Here is a 21,114-nt window from a genome sequence, read left to right as displayed (position 1 = left end):
CCTCACTTCAGTCATATTTTAAATATTAAACTAATGAAACATCATTCAGTGGCTGTGTTAATGTGCATCAGCTTTATCCCTAACATGATGCTGACTTCACATACATTATAATTCATGTTTATTAAATGAATGTGTTAGTTTAAATAAATAAAAAAATTCCAATAACTTAAGGTGTCTTATTTGAGCGCTCTCGGCAGTGGTGGTGGAAAATCTAAAAGTTATGACTTTGACACAGATTTGTCTTTTGATTTTTTTTATCATAATTATAAAAGACTTTTGCAAAGCGGTCAGAGCAGCACAGAGACGCAACGTTTCTTTTTTTTTAATTTGTAACCGCTCAAACACGCGTGAGACGGGCTGAATGAATGAGGAAGTCGAATGAGGGTTTTTTGTATTCTAGAGGGAGGAGACGGAGCGAAACTCTGAGTTTCCTGAGGAACACCTGCTCCCGACCAGGTTAGGTTCAAAGAGTCTGTTACTACGGTAACTGACCGAGAGCTTAAGTTACCTCTCTCTGTGAAACAGGCTAGAGTTACCCCTCTTTCTCTGGTTTGAGTTACCTCCCTTTGTGAAACGGAAAACTCAGAGTTTCCCTCATTTCAGGGTTAACAGACTCAGAGTTTTCAATAAACCTGCTTTGTGAAACGGACCCCTGGAGTTTGTATAGATGGAGCCTCTGGTGCTTCTTGTGTTCCGCCCTGAAAAATGAGGAGAAATAATCACACAGTGATCGGGTGATGTTTCCTCAGAGACATCTGAAGTTAAATGAGCACCCTATTTAGTCAGGGGTAGAGAACCACACACAGATCGGTGTCATCACTGCGCTGCATGATTGTAAACCGCTCACTGCTGGATCACATGATTATAAACTTTGATAAACTGTTCATAGATCACACTCTGGATCATCTCTCTCTCACCGCGCTGTCTCTCCCTCTCGTCAGATCAGGATTGTCCCGTATTAAAAACTTTAAAGCAGTCTCCTTACTGAAGAAAAATAGAATGCCACCCGCCAGAGTGGCTAGTGAGAGTGAGTGAGTCACCCGCCACTGCCCAATTCTACCTGCGGTTGGCGGGTTGGCAGGTGTTAATGTATAGCCCTGTTTACAACCATTTTAATAGTGTAACAGTTTTTAAATATCTTTTCTATTTGAATCAGTCCTCATAAATGTTTGATCTTTTGAACCTGATCACAGATTTGAACATCATAACAGACCAAGAAGCACTAAACTGTAACTTGTATCAGACTGTGAGTGTGTTATATTTGAACTTGTCACACTTGCAGAGTTTAAGAGGTGAAGTCACTGCGTCTTTATTGAAGTAGCAGCATGTTGTCATTAATATTAATGAGAGCTCTTTTTCACTTTGTGTATTTCACACATTTGAACCTGCATCCTGTTGTGTTCAGGTGTTTGGAGTTTCTCTTTTCTAACCTTTGACCTTCTTCACCTTCTTCAGCTCTGAACACATTATTAAACATTAAAGGATTTCATGCAGGAACATTGTCTTCTAAAGTCTCATCATTTATTCTTTATTCAGATTGAGGAGCTGCAGTCTGTCAAAGAGGAGCTGTGCTTCTCTGGCCTCAGCTCTGAAGTCCAACCCCTCCCATCTGAGAGAGCTGGAGCTGAGCTACAACAAGCTGCAGGATTCAGGAGTGAAGCTGCTGTGTGGTTTTCTGGAGAGTCCACACTGTAGACTGGAGACTCTGAGGTCAGAAACCATGTTTTACTTCTGTGCTGAGATTAATATGATGTGAAAGTTGTGTTGACACTAAACTGCAGACATAAGGCTGATATTATACTGATCCACACTGAGTATCTTAATGCTAAAGTCTGTTTTCTTCTTCACTGCTTTAGTCCATTGACTGTAGCAGAGCAATGTTGAGTTCCACATTTAAAACCTTCATAGAAGAAGAAAAATCCTACACTGTATAATTCACTGTGAACCTCTGAAACACCTGATTTCATCTTTTATTCCACATCATGTTTTTAAATAAATCTGTCATACAAACCCCAATTCCAAAAAAGTTGGCACGTTGTGTAAAATGTGAATAAAAACAGAAAACAGTGATTTGCAAATCCTTTTCAACCTATATTCAATTCAAACCAGCACAAAGACAAGATATTAAGAGTGACAGCAAGGTCAAAAAGTGGCACATGGCAACGGCACACGCCACTGCACTATCGGCACAGACAGTGGCACATGCCGTTGCCGATGGCAACATGTAAATAAAGGAATGTATACGTTTCTGTCATTCGTCTTTCATGTGTATTTATCGGTTGATTACTGATCATTACAGACAGTTGCACATGTCGTGGCATGCCATCTGACACTCTTTGATATCGGTGCTGCTGGATGTTTAATGTTCAACTGATAAACTTTGTTTTTTTGGAAATATACACACATTCTGAATTTGATGCCTGCAACACGTTCCAAAAAAGTTGAGACAGGAGCAAGAAAAGACGGGGAAAGTTGTGGAATGCTCAAAACACTCCTGGAACATTCCACAGGTAAGTAGGTTAATTGGTAACAGGTGATAGTACCATGATTGGGTATAAAAGGAGCACTCTTGAAAGGCTCGGTCGTTCACAATCAACAATGGCGTGACACTAACAATGATACACAAGATTTTAGTTGTATACAGGATCCACAGATACATTAACTTCATGAATGAAATGCGAGGAAATAACTTTATTTGGCTAAATACAATTAAAATGAATTAATAAATTTGATTGAATCTGTGATAAATACTTACAGACTTATCAATTTAAACATCTGGGGGGGCTCATTTATATATTAATCACTAACTGAATGCATAGACTCGGTGATGCGAAGGCATTCAGTACGAGCTACTTACTGCACGGCTTATTCTGTGTCTTTACATGTGTAAAGTTACGGCTCAAAAACTTTCCATATCCACATAACCTCAGCTGCGAATCTATATTAACCGCGGAAGATATCGTCATTAGGACATAATTAAAGAAGGCAGCTTCGTGACACAGAAAACAGCCACCTGGACTCTGACATCGGGGTTGATTAAGACACGGTGGGGATGGGAGATTAGCATCAGTTCGTGCCCATCTCCAGGGGGCCTAAGCGGGGGTTCGGATGGGAAATCTCACTGGTGCCAAACCCAGCAAGAAAACCACCGCACTACTGTCTTCCCTGTTCTCAAACTCAGCGGTGCTGGACTCTGACTGTATGGTAGCGGCCCGGCCGAAGCTTCCACTGCGGACGAGATAACCCCAAACACCCGAACTGCCTTTTGCTAGTTGAGTTTACACGAAAACTTTACTGTACTCGGAGCCCGATACCGGACAGAGTAATCATAAAGAACCGCTAGCTGCACGGCTAACAGAAGCCACAATTAGCAGCGGTTACTTTAGCAAAGCTATCAGTTGATCAACAAAAGTTGTGAATTCTTTGCTCATGTTTTAAAGTTGTCAGTAGTACATGACCAACAGAGACACTCTGCTCCAGCAGCATCTAACATTAGAAAGTCTGAGAAGTAATAAATTCACTGTCTCGTCTCCCTCTCTCTCCCGTTAATAATAAACCTGTCACTCCGAACGCCCCCTACAGGCCTTTTGCATGTGTTTACTGGGTTTGTGTGTTTTTGACTTTGCATCGTTTCTGTATTTGCAGCGCGTTTGATGTTAATGTATTTGTTTTGGCTTTTTGCAGCAGTTTTTTTTATTTGCATCACGTTACCGTCGTTGAATATGTTTTGGACTTTCGCTTGTGTTTTTGAATTTATATCATTTCTGAATTTGCAGCTCGTTTCTTCTAATCGAAATCGTTTGGGCTGTTGCAGCACGTTTGCCCTTGTCGGCCACCGTAGTCTCCCATTGAACATATGTGGCTCATTATGAAGCGCAAAATACAACAATGGAAACCTCACACTGTTGAGCAACTTGAGATGAACATCAAGCAAGAATAGGAAAAATTTCCCTATAAATACTTCAACAATTAGTGTCTTCAGTCTCCAGACGCTTACAGAGTGTTGTTAGGAGAAAGGGTGATGTCACACAGAGGTGAACATGCTCCTGTCCCAACTTTTTTGGAACGTGTTGCAGGCATCAAATTCAGAATGTGTGTATATTTACAAAAAAACAATAAAGTTAATCAGTTTGAACATTAAATATCTTTGTGCTGGATTCAATTGAATATAGGTTGAAAAGGATTTGCAGATCACTGTATTCTGTTTTTATTCACATTTTACACAACGTCCCAATTTTACTGGAATTGAGGTTTGTAGATACATTTATTAATTATTCAGTTTGTGCGAGCAGAAAATAACAAATATATTCAGTGTTTAGTTTTTCCAACATTATTATTAAAATCTTTGTTTCTTGTTACGACTGAAAAGTTTCAAGTGAAGATGCTTTGAGTTTCTGGCTCCACTATTTCTAACAGAAATATGTCTTTGTTCACATTCCCTAAGATTCATCCTGACATATTTGGCATCTTGTTGTTACTGGTGTTACACGGTGTTCAGGCTCCCACCGATTGCATAACTCCCCCACCATCGTTTTGCCTTTTTTGGGCGTATAGAAATAAAACCCATAGATTTCATTTTCACGTATCAGCGCAGCTCGTAGTTCATTTTTTACGATGTACATAATCATCATTATTATTATTGTTGTTTTTATTATTATTATTATTATTATTATTGTTATAAGGCTTTAAGCCTGTGGATTTTTGTTGTTCATCTACGTCGCGTACAACCTGCAGTTTGGGCTTTGTTTTCTTTTTTCTTCTGTTTTTTCATTTGGCTCCTGTTGGTTTGAATTCGTTTGCCATTATTTATTTGGTTCCAGAGTGTTTGCCAATGTCACGTTTTTACTATGTTGGCCTATATTACTAAAAACTTTATAGATCTAATTTGTTTTCGTATTTTATATCACTGTACGTGTATGTGCGCCATGCGCCGCCGCCAAGCCGTCATCCTTGTTCGTTTTGTTCATAACAGTTCTAGCCTATTTAAAAAATAATAATGAACCGACCTTCTAAGCATTTGTTTTGTTCAAACATTAATCAGAATCAGAAATACTTCATTAATGCCCGGGGGAAATTCAGGCGTAGAGAAATATATGGCATAAAATAGAAGACAGAAAAAATGTCAAATATGTGCATAATATACAACAAAATAACAGATAAACAACAACAAAGAGATGAAGATTAAATGCTGAGAAGTGGGTCTATGGTGATATAAATATAAATGTCAGAATAAAGTTAAATGCTAAACTAAAGTTAACTAAAGTTAAATACAGAATAAGAGTCACGATGCAAAAAAAGATATATACATAAAAGTTATTCACAAATGATGAGGGAAGATCACAGCAAGTGCTCTACAGGTATTGAGCGTCATAAATGACAAGTGACTTTTGGTTTAGTTCTTTATGTCCAGTGTAATCAGTGACACCGGTGGTGTCACGAGTTTATTGACCGGTGGGAACATTTCCCCACCGTGGCATCTCTGTTGTGTTCAGGTGTTTGGAGTTTCTATTTTCTAACCTTTGACCTTCTTCACCTTCTTCAGCTCTGAACACATTATTCAACATTAAAGGATTTCATGCAGGAACATTGTCTTCTAAAGTCTCATCATTTATTCTTTATTCAGATTGAGGAGCTGCAGTCTGTCAGAGATGAGCTGTGCTTCTCTGGCCTCAGCTCTGAAGTCCAACCCCTCCCATCTGAGAAAGCTGGAGCTGAGTGACAACAAGCTGCAGGATTCAGGAGTGAAGCTGCTGTGTGGTTTTCTGGAGAGTCCACACTGTAGACTGGAGACTCTGAGGTCAGAAACCATGTTTTACTTCTGTGCTGAGATTAATATGATGTGAAAGTTGTGTTGACACTAAAGTGCAGACATAAGGCTGATATTATACTGATCCACACTGAGTCTCTTAATGCTAAAGTCTGTTTTCTTCTTCACTGCTTTAGTCCATTGACTATAGCAGAGCAATGTTGAGTTCCACATTTAAAACCTTCATAGAAGAAGAAAAATCCTACACTGTATAATTCACTGTGAACCTCTGAAACACCTGATTTCATCTTTTATTCCACATCATGTTTTTACATAAATCAGTCATACAAACCCCAATTCCAAAAAAGTTGGCACGTTGTGTAAAATGTGAATAAAAACAGAAAACAGTGATTTGCAAATCCTTTTCAACCTATATTCAATTCAAACCAGCACAAAGACAAGATATTAAGAGTGACAGCGAGATCGAAAAGTGGCACATGGCAACGGCTCATGCCACTGCACTATCGGCACAGACAGTGGCACATGCCGTTGCCGATGGCATGCCACTAGGGGGCCAGCGGCATGTGCCGATCGTTAGACTGGCATGCCTTTGCCCTCAGTGATATGCCACTCGTCTTCCAAAGGCAGGTGGCGCTCGATAGTGAAAGTGCATATGAAAATGTACAGTGGTCTTGCTTTACGACATGTAAATATATACACTTTTATCTTTATTGACACACAAGTGCAACATGTAAATAAAGGAATGTATACGTTTAAAAAAGTTTCAAGTGAAGATACTTTGAGTTTCTGGCTCCACTATTTCTAACAGAAATATGTCTTTGTTCACATTCCCTAAGATTCATCCTGACATATTTGGCATCTTGTTGTTACTGGTGTTACACGGTGTTCAGGCTCCCACCGATTGCATAACTCCCCCACCATCGTTTTGCCTTTTTTGGGCGTATAGAAATAAAACCCATAGATTTCATTTTCACGTATCAGCGCAGCTCGTAGTTCATCAAATAAAAACAATATTATTATTTTTTTAAATACTTTGGTGTATGTTCTTGATACAAACTGCAGTGTCCGCTCCATCACAGCAGCAGCACAGAGAGTAGCAGCAGGTGTCAGATGTCACAGCGAGGACACCGTTTATTTATAGTGTTTGCTAAATTCTCTTTTCTTTACTATGTATATTATCATCATTATTATTATTATTATTATTATTATTATTATTGTTTTAAGGCTTTCAGCCTGTGGATTTTTGTTGTTCATCTACGTCGCATACAACCTGCAGTTTGGGCTTTGTTTTCTTTTTTCTTCTGTTTTTTCATTTGGCTCCTGTTGGTTTGAATTCGTTTGCCATTATTTATTTGGTTCCAGAGTGTTTGCCAATGTCACGTTTTTACTATGTTGGCCTATATTACTAAAAACTTTATAGATCTAATTTGTTTTCGTATTTTATATCACTGTACGTGTATGTGCGCCATGCGCCGCCGCCAAGCCGTCAACCTTGTTCGTTTTGTTCATAACAGTTCCAGCCTATTTAAAAAATAATAATGAACCGACCTTCTAAGCATTTGTTTTGTTCAAACATTAATCAGAATCAGAAATACTTCATTAATGCCCGGGGGAAATTCAGGCGTAGAGAAATATATGGCATAAAATAGAAGACAGAAAAAATGTCAAATATGTGCATAATATACAATAAAATAACAGATAAACAACAACAAAGAGAGGAAGATTAAATGCTGAGAAGTGGGTCTATGGTGATATAAATATAAATGTCAGAATAAAGTTAAATGCTAAACTAAAGTTAACTAAAGTTAAATACAGAATAAGAGTCACGATGCAAAAAAAGATATATACATAAAAGTTATTCACAAATGATGAGGGAAGATCACAGCAAGTGCTCTACAGGTATTGAGCGTCATAAATGACAAGTGACTTTTGGTTTAGTTTTTTATGTCCAGTGTAATCAGTGACACCGGTGGTGTCACGAGTTTATTGACCGGTGGGAACATTTCCCCACCGTGGCATCTCTGTTGTGTTCAGGTGTTTGGAGTTTCTATTTTCTAACCTTTGACCTTCTTCACCTTCTTCAGCTCTGAACACATTATTAAACATTAAAGGATTTCATGCAGGAACATTGTCTTCTAAAGTCTCATCATTTATTCTTTATTCAGATTGATGAGCTGCAGTCTGTCAGTGAGGAGCTGTGCTTCTCTGGCCTCAGCTCTGAAGTCCAACCCCTCCCATCTGAGAAAGCTGGAGCTGAGCTACAACAAGCTGCAGGATTCAGGAGTGAAGCTGCTGTGTGGTTTTCTGGAGAGTCCACACTGTAGACTGGAGACTCTGAGGTCAGAAACCATGTTTTACTTCTGTGCTGAGATTAATATGATGTGAAAGTTGTGTTGACACTAAACTGCAGACATAAGGCTGATATTATACTGATCCACACTGAGTATCTTAATGCTAAAGTCTGTTTTCTTCTTCACTGCTTTAGTCCATTGACTGTAGCAGAGCAATGTTGAGTTCCACATTTAAAACCTTCATAGAAGAAGAAAAATCCTACACTGTATAATTCACTGTGAACCTCTGAAACACCTGATTTCATCTTTTATTCCACATCATGTTTTTAAATAAATCAGTCATAGATACATTTATTAATTATTCAGTTTGTACGAGCAGAAAATAACAAATATATTCAGTATTTAGTTTTTCCAACATTCTGATTGAAATCTTTGTTTCTTGTAACGACTGAAAAGTTTCAAGTGAAGATGCTTTGAGTTTCTGGCTCCACTATTTCTAACAGAAATACTGTCCATGTCTTTGTTCACATTCCCCAAAATTCATCCTGACATATTTGGCATGTTGGAAACTTTATTATTCTGAGTCGACTCTTCAGTTATTTTCTGCTGGTTTTTATTGTATTTCTTGTTTGTTGTGTTTGGCTGCACAGCAGGAGTCCGTTTCACAAAGCAGGTTCAACAAACTCTGAGTCTATCCCTGAACTCTGAGTCGATCTACTCTGAGATAGGAAACTCTGAGTTTTTGGTTCCAACAGCTGATCAGAGTTAGTTCAATCAATTCTGAGTAAGTTCAGCCAGAGTTAAGTGCGTGCACTTTGACTATAAAAAGCCAGCCTTAATGGAGCCCCGATACCACGATTCACCGTGGCAACGGTACACAAAAAGAGGTCCTCCTACGTCACACCAGTGGAGCTCGAAATCCTCATGCGGACGTTCAGCGAATACGAGCATGTTTTTAGAAAAATAAAGTAACACGGCTGCAGCTGCAAAAGAGAGAGAAGCGGCGTGGGAAGAAACTGCTGCTCGAGTAAATTTGCAAGTTTGAACTGGTCTATTTATTTAATACTTAATCACGACCGGAAGCTAAAATGTATATTAATTTAGGAGCAATCCAGCGGGAGAAAAAAACATACATTGAAGCAGTTAAAAATAAAATACCAGAACATCACTCAAAGGTGCGGCTCAGGCAGAACAGGCTCATGGCTGAACCTCACTTCAGTCATATTTTAAATATTAAACTAATGAAACATCATTCAGTGGCTGTGTTAATGTGCATCAGCTTTATCCCTAACATGATGCTGACTTCACATACATTATAATTCATGTTTATTAAATGAATGTGTTAGTTTAAATAAATAAAAAAATTCCAATAACTTAAGGTGTCTTATTTGAGCGCTCTCGGCAGTGGTGGTGGAAAATCTAAAAGTTATGACTTTGACACAGATTTGTCTTTTGATTTTTTTTATCATAATTATAAAAGACTTTTGCAAAGCGGTCAGAGCAGCACAGAGACGCAACGTTTCTTTTTTTTTAATTTGTAACCACTCAAACACGCGTGAGACGGGCTGAATGAATGAGGAAGTCGAATGAGGGTTTTTTGTATTCTAGAGGGAGGAGACGGAACGAAACTCTGAGTTTCCTGAGGAACACCTGCTCCCGACCAGGTTAGGTTCAAAGAGTCTGTTACTACGGTAACTGACCGAGAGCTTAAGTTACCTCTCTCTGTGAAACAGGCTAGAGTTACCCCTCTTTCTCTGGTTTGAGTTACCTCCCTTTGTGAAACGGAAAACTCAGAGTTTCCCTCATTTCAGGGTTAACAGACTCAGAGTTTTCAATAAACCTGCTTTGTGAAACGGACCCCTGGAGTTTGTATAGATGGAGCCACTGGTGCTTCTTGTGTTCCGCCCTGAAAAATGAGGAGAAATAATCACACAGTGATCGGGTGATGTTTCCTCAGAGACATCTGAAGTTAAATGAGCAAAGTGCTGTGATTTCTCCTGGTGAGGGATTAAAAGACCACTTTCACCATCACAGAAGACCTCTATTGCAGTTTAAATTCAACAACAAAGAATCAATCAAATGTTTTAAAATATCACCTAATTAGCTTTACAACCATTTTAATAGTGTAACAGTTTTTAAATATCTTTTCTATTTGAATCAGTCCTCATAAATGTTTGATCTTTTGAACCTGATCACAGATTTGAACATCATAACAGACCAAGAAGCACTAAACTTTAACTTGTATCAGACTGTGAGTGTGTTATATTTGAACTTGTCACACTTGCAGAGTTTAAGAGGTGAAGTCACTGCGTCTTTATTGAAGTAGCAGCATGTTGTCATTAATATTAATGAGAGCTCTTTTTCACTTTGTGTATTTCACACATTTGAACCTGCATCCTGTTGTGTTCAGGTGTTTGGAGTTTCTATTTTCTAACCTTTGACCTTCTTCACCTTCTTCAGCTCTGAACACATTATTAAACATTAAAGGATTTCATGCAGGAACATTGTCTTCTAAAGTCTCATCATTTATTCTTTATTCAGATTGAGTGGCTGCAGTCTGTCAGAGATGAGCTGTGCTTCTCTGGCCTCAGCTCTGAAGTCCAACCCCTCCCATCTGAGAAAGCTGCAGCTGAGTGACAACAAGCTGCAGGATTCAGGAGTGAAGCTGCTGTGTGGTTTTCTGGAGAGTCCACACTGTAGACTGGAGACTCTGAGGTCAGAAACCATGTTTTACTTCTGTGCTGAGATTAATATGATGTGAAAGTTGTGTTGACACTAAACTGCAGACATGAGGCTGATATTATACTGATCCACACTGAGTATCTTAATGCTAAAGTCTGTTTTCTTCTTCACTGCTTTAGTCCATTGACTGTAGCAGAGCAATGTTGAGTTCCACATTTAAAACCTTCATAGAAGAAGAAAAATCCTACACTGTATAATTCACTGTGAACCTCTGAAACACCTGATTTCATCTTTTATTCCACATCATGTTTTTAAATAAATCAGTCATAGATACATTTATTAATTATTCAGTTTGTACGAGCAGAAAATAACAAATATATTCAGTATTTAGTTTTTCCAACATTCTGATTGAAATCTTTGTTTCTTGTAACGACTGAAAAGTTTCAAGTGAAGATGCTTTGAGTTTCTGGCTCCACTATTTCTAACAGAAATACTGTCCATGTCTTTGTTCACATTCCCCAAAATTCATCCTGACATATTTGGCATGTTGGAAACTTTATTATTCTGAGTCGACTCTTCAGTTATTTTCTGCTGGTTTTTATTGTATTTCTTGTTTGTTGTGTTTGGCTGCACAGCAGGAGTCCGTTTCACAAAGCAGGTTCAACAAACTCTGAGTCTATCCCTGAACTCTGAGTTGATCTACTCTGAGATAGGAAACTCTGAGTTTTTGGTTCCAACAGCTGATCAGAGTTAGTTCAATCAACTCTGAGTAAGTTCAGCCAGAGTTAAGTGCGTGCACTTTGACTATAAAAAGCCAGCCTTAATGGAGCCCCGATACCACGATTCACCGTGGCAACGGTACACAAAAAGAGGTCCTCCTACGTCACACCAGTGGAGCTCGAAATCCTCATGCGGACGTTCAGCGAATACGAGCATGTTTTTAGAAAAATAAAGTAACACGGCTGCAGCTGCAAAAGAGAGAGAAGCGGCGTGGGAAGAAACTGCTGCTCAAGTAAATTTGCAAGTTTGAACTGGTCTATTTATTTAATACTTAATCACGACCGGAAGCTAAAATGTATATTAATTTAGGAGCAATCCAGCGGGAGAAAAAAACATACATGGAAGCAGTTAAAAATAAAATACCAGAACATCACTCAAAGGTGCGGCTCAGGCAGAACAGGCTCATGGCTGAACCTCACTTCAGTCATATTTTAAATATTAAACTAATGAAACATCATTCAGTGGCTGTGTTAATGTGCATCAGCTTTATCCCTAACATGATGCTGACTTCACATACATTATAATTCATGTTTATTAAATGAATGTGTTAGTTTAAATAAATAAAAAAATTCCAATAACTTAAGGTGTCTTATTTGAGCGCTCTCGGCAGTGGTGGTGGAAAATCTAAAAGTTATGACTTTGACACAGATTTGTCTTTTGATTTTTTTTATCATAATTATAAAAGACTTTTGCAAAGCGGTCAGAGCAGCACAGAGACGCAACGTTTCTTTTTTTTTAATTTGTAACCGCTCAAACACGCGTGAGACGGGCTGAATGAATGAGGAAGTCGAATGAGGGTTTTTTGTATTCTAGAGGGAGGAGACGGAGCGAAACTCTGAGTTTCCTGAGGAACACCTGCTCCCGACCAGGTTAGGTTCAAAGAGTCTGTTACTACGGTAACTGACCGAGAGCTTAAGTTACCTCTCTCTGTGAAACAGGCTAGAGTTACCCCTCTTTCTCTGGTTTGAGTTACCTCCCTTTGTGAAACGGAAAACTCAGAGTTTCCCTCATTTCAGGGTTAACAGACTCAGAGTTTTCAATAAACCTGCTTTGTGAAACGGACCCCTGGAGTTTGTATAGATGGAGCCTCTGGTGCTTCTTGTGTTCCGCCCTGAAAAATGAGGAGAAATAATCACACAGTGATCGGGTGATGTTTCCTCAGAGACATCTGAAGTTAAATGAGCACCCTATTTAGTCAGGGGTAGAGAACCACACACAGATCGGTGTCATCACTGCGCTGCATGATTGTAAACCGCTCACTGCTGGATCACATGATTATAAACTTTGATAAACTGTTCATAGATCACACTCTGGATCATCTCTCTCTCACCGCGCTGTCTCTCCCTCTCGTCAGATCAGGATTGTCCCGTATTAAAAACTTTAAAGCAGTCTCCTTACTGAAGAAAAATAGAATGCCACCCGCCAGAGTGGCTAGTGAGAGTGAGTGAGTCACCCGCCACTGCCCAATTCTACCTGCGGTTGGCGGGTTGGCAGGTGTTAATGTATAGCCCTGTTTACAACCATTTTAATAGTGTAACAGTTTTTAAATATCTTTTCTATTTGAATCAGTCCTCATAAATGTTTGATCTTTTGAACCTGATCACAGATTTTAACATCATAACAGACCAAGAAGCACTAAACTGTAACTTGTATCAGACTGTGAGTGTGTTATATTTGAACTTGTCACACTTGCAGAGTTTAAGAGGTGAAGTCACTGCGTCTTTATTGAAGTAGCAGCATGTTGTCATTAATATTAATGAGAGCTCTTTTTCACTTTGTGTATTTCACACATTTGAACCTGCATCCTGTTGTGTTCAGGTGTTTGGAGTTTCTCTTTTCTAACCTTTGACCTTCTTCACCTTCTTCAGCTCTGAACACATTATTAAACATTAAAGGATTTCATGCAGGAACATTGTCTTCTAAAGTCTCATCATTTATTCTTTATTCAGATTGAGGAGCTGCAGTCTGTCAAAGAGGAGCTGTGCTTCTCTGGCCTCAGCTCTGAAGTCCAACCCCTCCCATCTGAGAGAGCTGCAGCTGAGTAACAACAAGCTGCAGGATTCAGGAGTGAAGCTGCTGTGTGGTTTTCTGGAGAGTCCACACTGTAGACTGGAGACTCTGAGGTCAGAAACCATGTTTTACTTCTGTGCTGAGATTAATATGATGTGAAGTTGTGTTGACACTAAACTGCAGACATAAGGCTGATATTATACTGATCCACACTGAGTATCTTAATGCTAAAGTCTGTTTTCTTCTTCACTGCTTTAGTCCATTGACTGTAGCAGAGCAATGTTGAGTTCCACATTTAAAACCTTCATAGAACAAGAAAAATCCTACACTGTATAATTCACTGTGAACCTCTGAAACACCTGATTTCATCTTTTATTCCACATCATGTTTTTAAATAAATCTGTCATACAAACCCCAATTCCAAAAAAGTTGGCACGTTGTGTAAAATGTGAATAAAAACAGAAAACAGTGATTTGCAAATCCTTTTCAACCTATATTCAATTCAAACCAGCACAAAGACAAGATATTAAGAGTGACAGCAAGGTCAAAAAGTGGCACATGGCAACGGCACACGCCACTGCACTATCGGCACAGACAGTGGCACATGCCGTTGCCGATGGCAACATGTAAATAAAGGAATGTATACGTTTCTGTCATTCGTCTTTCATGTGTATTTATCGGTTGATTACTGATCATTACAGACAGTTGCACATGTCGTGGCATGCCATCTGACACTCTTTGATATCGGTGCTGCTGGATGTTTAATGTTCAACTGATAAACTTTGTTTTTTTGGAAATATACACACATTCTGAATTTGATGCCTGCAACACGTTCCAAAAAAGTTGAGACAGGAGCAAGAAAAGACGGGGAAAGTTGTGGAATGCTCAAAACACTCCTGGAACATTCCACAGGTAAGTAGGTTAATTGGTAACAGGTGATAGTACCATGATTGGGTATAAAAGGAGCACTCTTGAAAGGCTCGGTCGTTCACAATCAACAATGGCGTGACACTAACAATGATACACAAGATTTTAGTTGTATACAGGATCCACAGATACATTAACTTCATGAATGAAATGCGAGGAAATAACTTTATTTGGCTAAATACAATTAAAATGAATTAATAAATTTGATTGAATCTGTGATAAATACTTACAGACTTATCAATTTAAACATCTGGGGGGGCTCATTTATATATTAATCACTAACTGAATGCATAGACTCGGTGATGCGAAGGCATTCAGTACGAGCTACTTACTGCACGGCTTATTCTGTGTCTTTACATGTGTAAAGTTACGGCTCAAAAACTTTCCATATCCACATAACCTCAGCTGCGAATCTATATTAACCGCGGAAGATATCGTCGTTAGGACATAATTAAAGAAGGCAGCTTCGTGACACAGAAAACAGCCACCTGGACTCTGACATCGGGGTTGATTAAGACACGGTGGGGATGGGAGATTAGCATCAGTTCGTGCCCATCTCCAGGGGGCCTAAGCGGGGGTTCGGATGGGAAATCTCACTGGTGCCAAACCCAGCAAGAAAACCACCGCACTACTGTCTTCCCTGTTCTCAAACTCAGCGGTGCTGGACTCTGACTGTATGGTAGCGGCCCGGCCGAAGCTTCCACTGCGGACGAGATAACCCCAAACACCCGAACTGCCTTTTGCTAGTTGAGTTTACACGAAAACTTTACTGTACTCGGAGCCCGATACCGGACAGAGTAATCATAAAGAACCGCTAGCTGCACGGCTAACAGAAGCCACAATTAGCAGCGGTTACTTTAGCAAAGCTATCAGTTGATCAACAAAAGTTGTGAATTCTTTGCTCATGTTTTAAAGTTGTCAGTAGTACATGACCAACAGAGACACTCTGCTCCAGCAGCATCTAACATTAGAAAGTCTGAGAAGTAATAAATTCACTGTCTCGTCTCCCTCTCTCTCCCGTTAATAATAAACCTGTCACTCCGAACGCCCCCTACAGGCCTTTTGCATGTGTTTACTGGGTTTGTGTGTTTTTGACTTTGCATCGTTTCTGTATTTGCAGCGCGTTTGATGTTAATGTATTTGTTTTGGCTTTTTGCAGCAGTTTTTTTTATTTGCATCACGTTACCGTCGTTGAATATGTTTTGGACTTTCGCTTGTGTTTTTGAATTTATATCATTTCTGAATTTGCAGCTCGTTTCTTCTAATCGAAATCGTTTGGGCTGTTGTAGCACGTTTGCCCTTGTCGGCCACCGTAGTCTCCCTTTGAACATATGTGGCTCATTATGAAGCGCAAAATACAACAATGGAAACCTCACACTGTTGAGCAACTTGAGATGAACATCAAGCAAGAATAGGAAAAATTTCCCTATAAATACTTCAACAATTAGTGTCTTCAGTCTCCAGACGCTTACAGAGTGTTGTTAGGAGAAAGGGTGATGTCACACAGAGGTGAACATGCTCCTGTCCCAACTTTTTTGGAACGTGTTGCAGGCATCAAATTCAGAATGTGTGTATATTTACAAAAAAACAATAAAGTTAATCAGTTTGAACATTAAATATCTTTGTGCTGGATTCAATTGAATATAGGTTGAAAAGGATTTGCAGATCACTGTATTCTGTTTTTATTCACATTTTACACAACGTCCCAATTTTACTGGAATTGAGGTTTGTAGATACATTTATTAATTATTCAGTTTGTGCGAGCAGAAAATAACAAATATATTCAGTGTTTAGTTTTTCCAACATTATTATTAAAATCTTTGTTTCTTGTTACGACTGAAAAGTTTCAAGTGAAGATGCTTTGAGTTTCTGGCTCCACTATTTCTAACAGAAATATGTCTTTGTTCACATTCCCTAAGATTCATCCTGACATATTTGGCATCTTGTTGTTACTGGTGTTACACGGTGTTCAGGCTCCCACCGATTGCATAACTCCCCCACCATCGTTTTGCCTTTTTTGGGCGTATAGAAATAAAACCCATAGATTTCATTTTCACGTATCAGCGCAGCTCGTAGTTCATCAAATAAAAACAATATTATTATTTTTTAAATACTTTGGTGTATGTTCTTGATACAAACTGCAGTGTCCGCTCCATCACAGCAGCAGCACAGAGAGTAGCAGCAGGTGTCAGATGTCACAGCGAGGACACCGTTTATTTATAGTGTTTGCTAAATTCTCTTTTCTTTACTATGTATATTATCATCATTATTATTATTATTATTATTATTATTATTATTGTTTTAAGGCTTTCAGCCTGTGGATTTTTGTTGTTCATCTACGTCGCATACAACCTGCAGTTTGGGCTTTGTTTTCTTTTTTCTTCTGTTTTTTCATTTGGCTCCTGTTGGTTTGAATTCGTTTGCCATTATTTATTTGGTTCCAGAGTGTTTGCCAATGTCACGTTTTTACTATGTTGGCCTATATTACTAAAAACTTTATAGATCTAATTTGTTTTCGTATTTTATATCACTGTACGTGTATGTGCGCCATGCGCCGCCGCCAAGCCGTCATCCTTGTTCGTTTTGTTCATAACAGTTCTAGCCTATTTAAAAAATAATAATGAACCGACCTTCTAAGCATTTGTTTTGTTCAAACATTAATCAGAATCAGAAATACTTCATTAATGCCCGGGGGAAATTCAGGCGTAGAGAAATATATGGCATAAAATAGAAGACAGAAAAAATGTCAAATATGTGCATAATATACAATAAAATAACAGATAAACAACAACAAAGAGATGAAGATTAAATGCTGAGAAGTGGGTCTATGGTGATATAAATATAAATGTCAGAATAAAGTTAAATGCTAAACTAAAGTTAACTAAAGTTAAATACAGAATAAGAGTCACGATGCAAAAAAAGATATATACATAAAAGTTATTCACAAATGATGAGGGAAGATCACAGCAAGTGCTCTACAGGTATTGAGCGTCATAAATGACAAGTGACTTTTGGTTTAGTTCTTTATGTCCAGTGTAATCAGTGACACCGGTGGTGTCACGAGTTTATTGACCGGTGGGAACATTTCCCCACCGTGGCATCTCTGTTGTGTTCAGGTGTTTGGAGTTTCTATTTTCTAAACTTTGACCTTCTTCACCTTCTTCAGCTCTGAACACATTATTCAACATTAAAGGATTTCATGCAGGAACATTGTCTTCTAAAGTCTCATCATTTATTCTTTATTCAGATTGAGGAGCTGCAGTCTGTCAAAGAGGAGCTGTGCTTCTCTGGCCTCAGCTCTGAAGTCCAACCCCTCCCATCTGAGAAAGCTGGAGCTGAGTGACAACAAGCTGCAGGATTCAGGAGTGAAGCTGCTGTGTGGTTTTCTGGAGAGTCCACACTGTAGACTGGAGACTCTGAGGTCAGAAACCATGTTTTACTTCTGTGCTGAGATTAATATGATGTGAAAGTTGTGTTGACACTAAAGTGCAGACATAAGGCTGATATTATACTGATCCACACTGAGTATCTTAATGCTAAAGTCTGTTTTCTTCTTCACTGCTTTAGTCCATTGACTATAGCAGAGCAATGTTGAGTTCCACATTTAAAACCTTCATAGAAGAAGAAAAATCCTACACTGTATAATTCACTGTGAACCTCTGAAACACCTGATTTCATCTTTTATTCCACATCATGTTTTTACATAAATCAGTCATACAAACCCCAATTCCAAAAAAGTTGGCACGTTGTGTAAAATGTGAATAAAAACAGAAAACAGTGATTTGCAAATCCTTTTCAACCTATATTCAATTCAAACCAGCACAAAGACAAGATATTAAGAGTGACAGCGAGATCGAAAAGTGGCACATGGCAACGGCTCATGCCACTGCACTATCGGCACAGACAGTGGCACATGCCGTTGCCGATGGCATGCCACTAGGGGGCCAGCGGCATGTGCCGATCGTTAGACTGGCATGCCTTTGCCCTCAGTGATATGCCACTCGTCTTCCAAAGGCAGGTGGCGCTCGATAGTGAAAGTGCATATGAAAATGTACAGTGGTCTTGCTTTACGACATGTAAATATATACACTTTTATCTTTATTGACACACAAGTGCAACATGTAAATAAAGGAATGTATACGTTTAAAAAAGTTTCAAGTGAAGATACTTTGAGTTTCTGGCTCCACTATTTCTAACAGAAATATGTCTTTGTTCACATTCCCTAAGATTCATCCTGACATATTTGGCATCTTGTTGTTACTGGTGTTACACGGTGTTCAGGCTCCCACCGATTGCATAACTCCCCCACCATCGTTTTGCCTTTTTTGGGCGTATAGAAATAAAACCCATAGATTTCATTTTCACGTATCAGCGCAGCTCGTAGTTCATCAAATAAAAACAATATTATTATTTTTTTAAATACTTTGGTGTATGTTCTTGATACAAACTGCAGTGTCCGCTCCATCACAGCAGCAGCACAGAGAGTAGCAGCAGGTGTCAGATGTCACAGCGAGGACACCGTTTATTTATAGTGTTTGCTAAATTCTCTTTTCTTTACTATGTATATTATCATCATTATTATTATTATTATTATTATTATTATTATTGTTTTAAGGCTTTCAGCCTGTGGATTTTTGTTGTTCATCTACGTAGCATACAACCTGCAGTTTGGGCTTTGTTTTCTTTTTTCTTCTGTTTTTTCATTTGGCTCCTGTTGGTTTGAATTCGTTTGCCATTATTTATTTGGTTCCAGAGTGTTTGCCAATGTCACGTTTTTACTATGTTGGCCTATATTACTAAAAACTTTATAGATCTAATTTGTTTTCGTATTTTATATCACTGTACGTGTATGTGCGCCATGCGCCGCCGCCAAGCCGTCAACCTTGTTCGTTTTGTTCATAACAGTTCCAGCCTATTTAAAAAATAATAATGAACCGACCTTCTAAGCATTTGTTTTGTTCAAACATTAATCAGAATCAGAAATACTTCATTAATGCCCGGGGGAAATTCAGGCGTAGAGAAATATATGGCATAAAATAGAAGACAGAAAAAATGTCAAATATGTGCATAATATACAATAAAATAACAGATAAACAACAACAAAGAGATGAAGATTAAATGCTGAGAAGTGGGTCTATGGTGATATAAATATAAATGTCAGAATAAAGTTAAATGCTAAACTAAAGTTAACTAAAGTTAAATACAGAATAAGAGTCACGATGCAAAAAAAGATATATACATAAAAGTTATTCACAAATGATGAGGGAAGATCACAGCAAGTGCTCTACAGGTATTGAGCGTCATAAATGACAAGTGACTTTTGGTTTAGTTTTTTATGTCCAGTGTAATCAGTGACACCGGTGGTGTCACGAGTTTATTGACCGGTGGGAACATTTCCCCACCGTGGCATCTCTGTTGTGTTCAGGTGTTTGGAGTTTCTATTTTCTAACCTTTGACCTTCTTCACCTTCTTCAGCTCTGAACACATTATTAAACATTAAAGGATTTCATGCAGGAACATTGTCTTCTAAAGTCTCATCATTTATTCTTTATTCAGATTGAGGGGCTGCAGTCTGTCAGAGAGGAGCTGTGCTTCTCTGGCCTCAGCTCTGAAGTCCAACCCCTCCCATCTGAGAAAGCTGCAGCTGAGCTACAACAAGCTGCAGGATTCAGGAGTGAAGCTGCTGTGTGGTTTTCTGGAGAGTCCACACTGTAGACTGGAGACTCTGAGGTCAGAAACCATGTTTTACTTCTGTGCTGAGATTAATATGATGTGAAAGTTGTGTTGACACTAAACTGCAGACATAAGGCTGATATTATACTGATCCACACTGAGTATCTTAATGCTAAAGTCTGTTTTCTTCTTCACTGCTTTAGTCCATTGACTGTAGCAGAGCAATGTTGAGTTCCACATTTAAAACCTTCATAGAACAAGAAAAATCCTACACTGTATAATTCACTGTGAACCTCTGAAACACCTGATTTCATCTTTTATTCCACATCATGTTTTTAAATAAATCAGTCATAGATACATTTATTAATTATTCAGTTTGTACGAGCAGAAAATAACAAATATATTCAGTATTTAGTTTTTCCAACATTCTGATTGAAATCTTTGTTTCTTGTAACGACTGAAAAGTTTCAAGTGAAGATGCTTTGAGTTTCTGGCTCCACTATTTCTAACAGAAATACTGTCCATGTCTTTGTTCACATTCCCCAAAATTCATCCTGACATATTTGGCATGTTGGAAACTTTATTATTCTGAGTCGACTCTTCAGTTATTTTCTGCTGGTTTTTATTGTATTTCTTGTTTGTTGTGTTTGGCTGCACAGCAGGAGTCCGTTTCACAAAGCAGGTTCAACAAACTCTGAGTCTATCCCTGAACTCTGAGTCGATCTACTCTGAGATAGGAAACTCTGAGTTTTTGGTTCCAACAGCTGATCAGAGTTAGTTCAATCAATTCTGAGTAAGTTCAGCCAGAGTTAAGTGCGTGCACTTTGACTATAAAAAGCCAGCCTTAATGGAGCCCCGATACCACGATTCACCGTGGCAACGGTACACAAAAAGAGGTCCTCCTACGTCACACCAGTGGAGCTCGAAATCCTCATGCGGACGTTCAGCGAATACGAGCATGTTTTTAGAAAAATAAAGTAACAC

At 38.7% G+C, this 21,114-nt stretch overlaps 1 protein-coding gene across 1 annotated transcript in view; it reads left to right on the top strand.

Annotated features, from left to right (window-relative positions):
* LOC138610914 (NACHT, LRR and PYD domains-containing protein 12-like) overlaps nt 1-21,114 on the top strand; it is a gene marked incomplete at its 3' end in the record, with an annotated part of 150,988 nt that overhangs the window by 23,697 nt on the left and 106,177 nt on the right. The window contains exons 10-16 of the mRNA XM_069683790.1: nt 1,537-1,710; nt 5,624-5,797; nt 7,933-8,106; nt 10,600-10,773; nt 13,470-13,643; nt 17,705-17,878; nt 20,014-20,187. Of these exons, the coding sequence (XP_069539891.1) occupies nt 1,537-1,710; nt 5,624-5,797; nt 7,933-8,106; nt 10,600-10,773; nt 13,470-13,643; nt 17,705-17,878; nt 20,014-20,187 (1,218 nt within the window). The remainder of the gene's footprint in view (nt 1-1,536; nt 1,711-5,623; nt 5,798-7,932; nt 8,107-10,599; nt 10,774-13,469; nt 13,644-17,704; nt 17,879-20,013; nt 20,188-21,114) is intronic.

This window comes from Semicossyphus pulcher, unplaced genomic scaffold (assembly GCF_022749685.1).
Source record: "Semicossyphus pulcher isolate SPU_LCO1_2020_fin unplaced genomic scaffold, fSemPul1.0.p SCAF_6, whole genome shotgun sequence".
NCBI classification, from domain to species: domain Eukaryota; kingdom Metazoa; phylum Chordata; class Actinopteri; order Labriformes; family Labridae; genus Semicossyphus; species Semicossyphus pulcher.
This window is presented reverse-complemented; position numbering and strand designations above follow the sequence as displayed.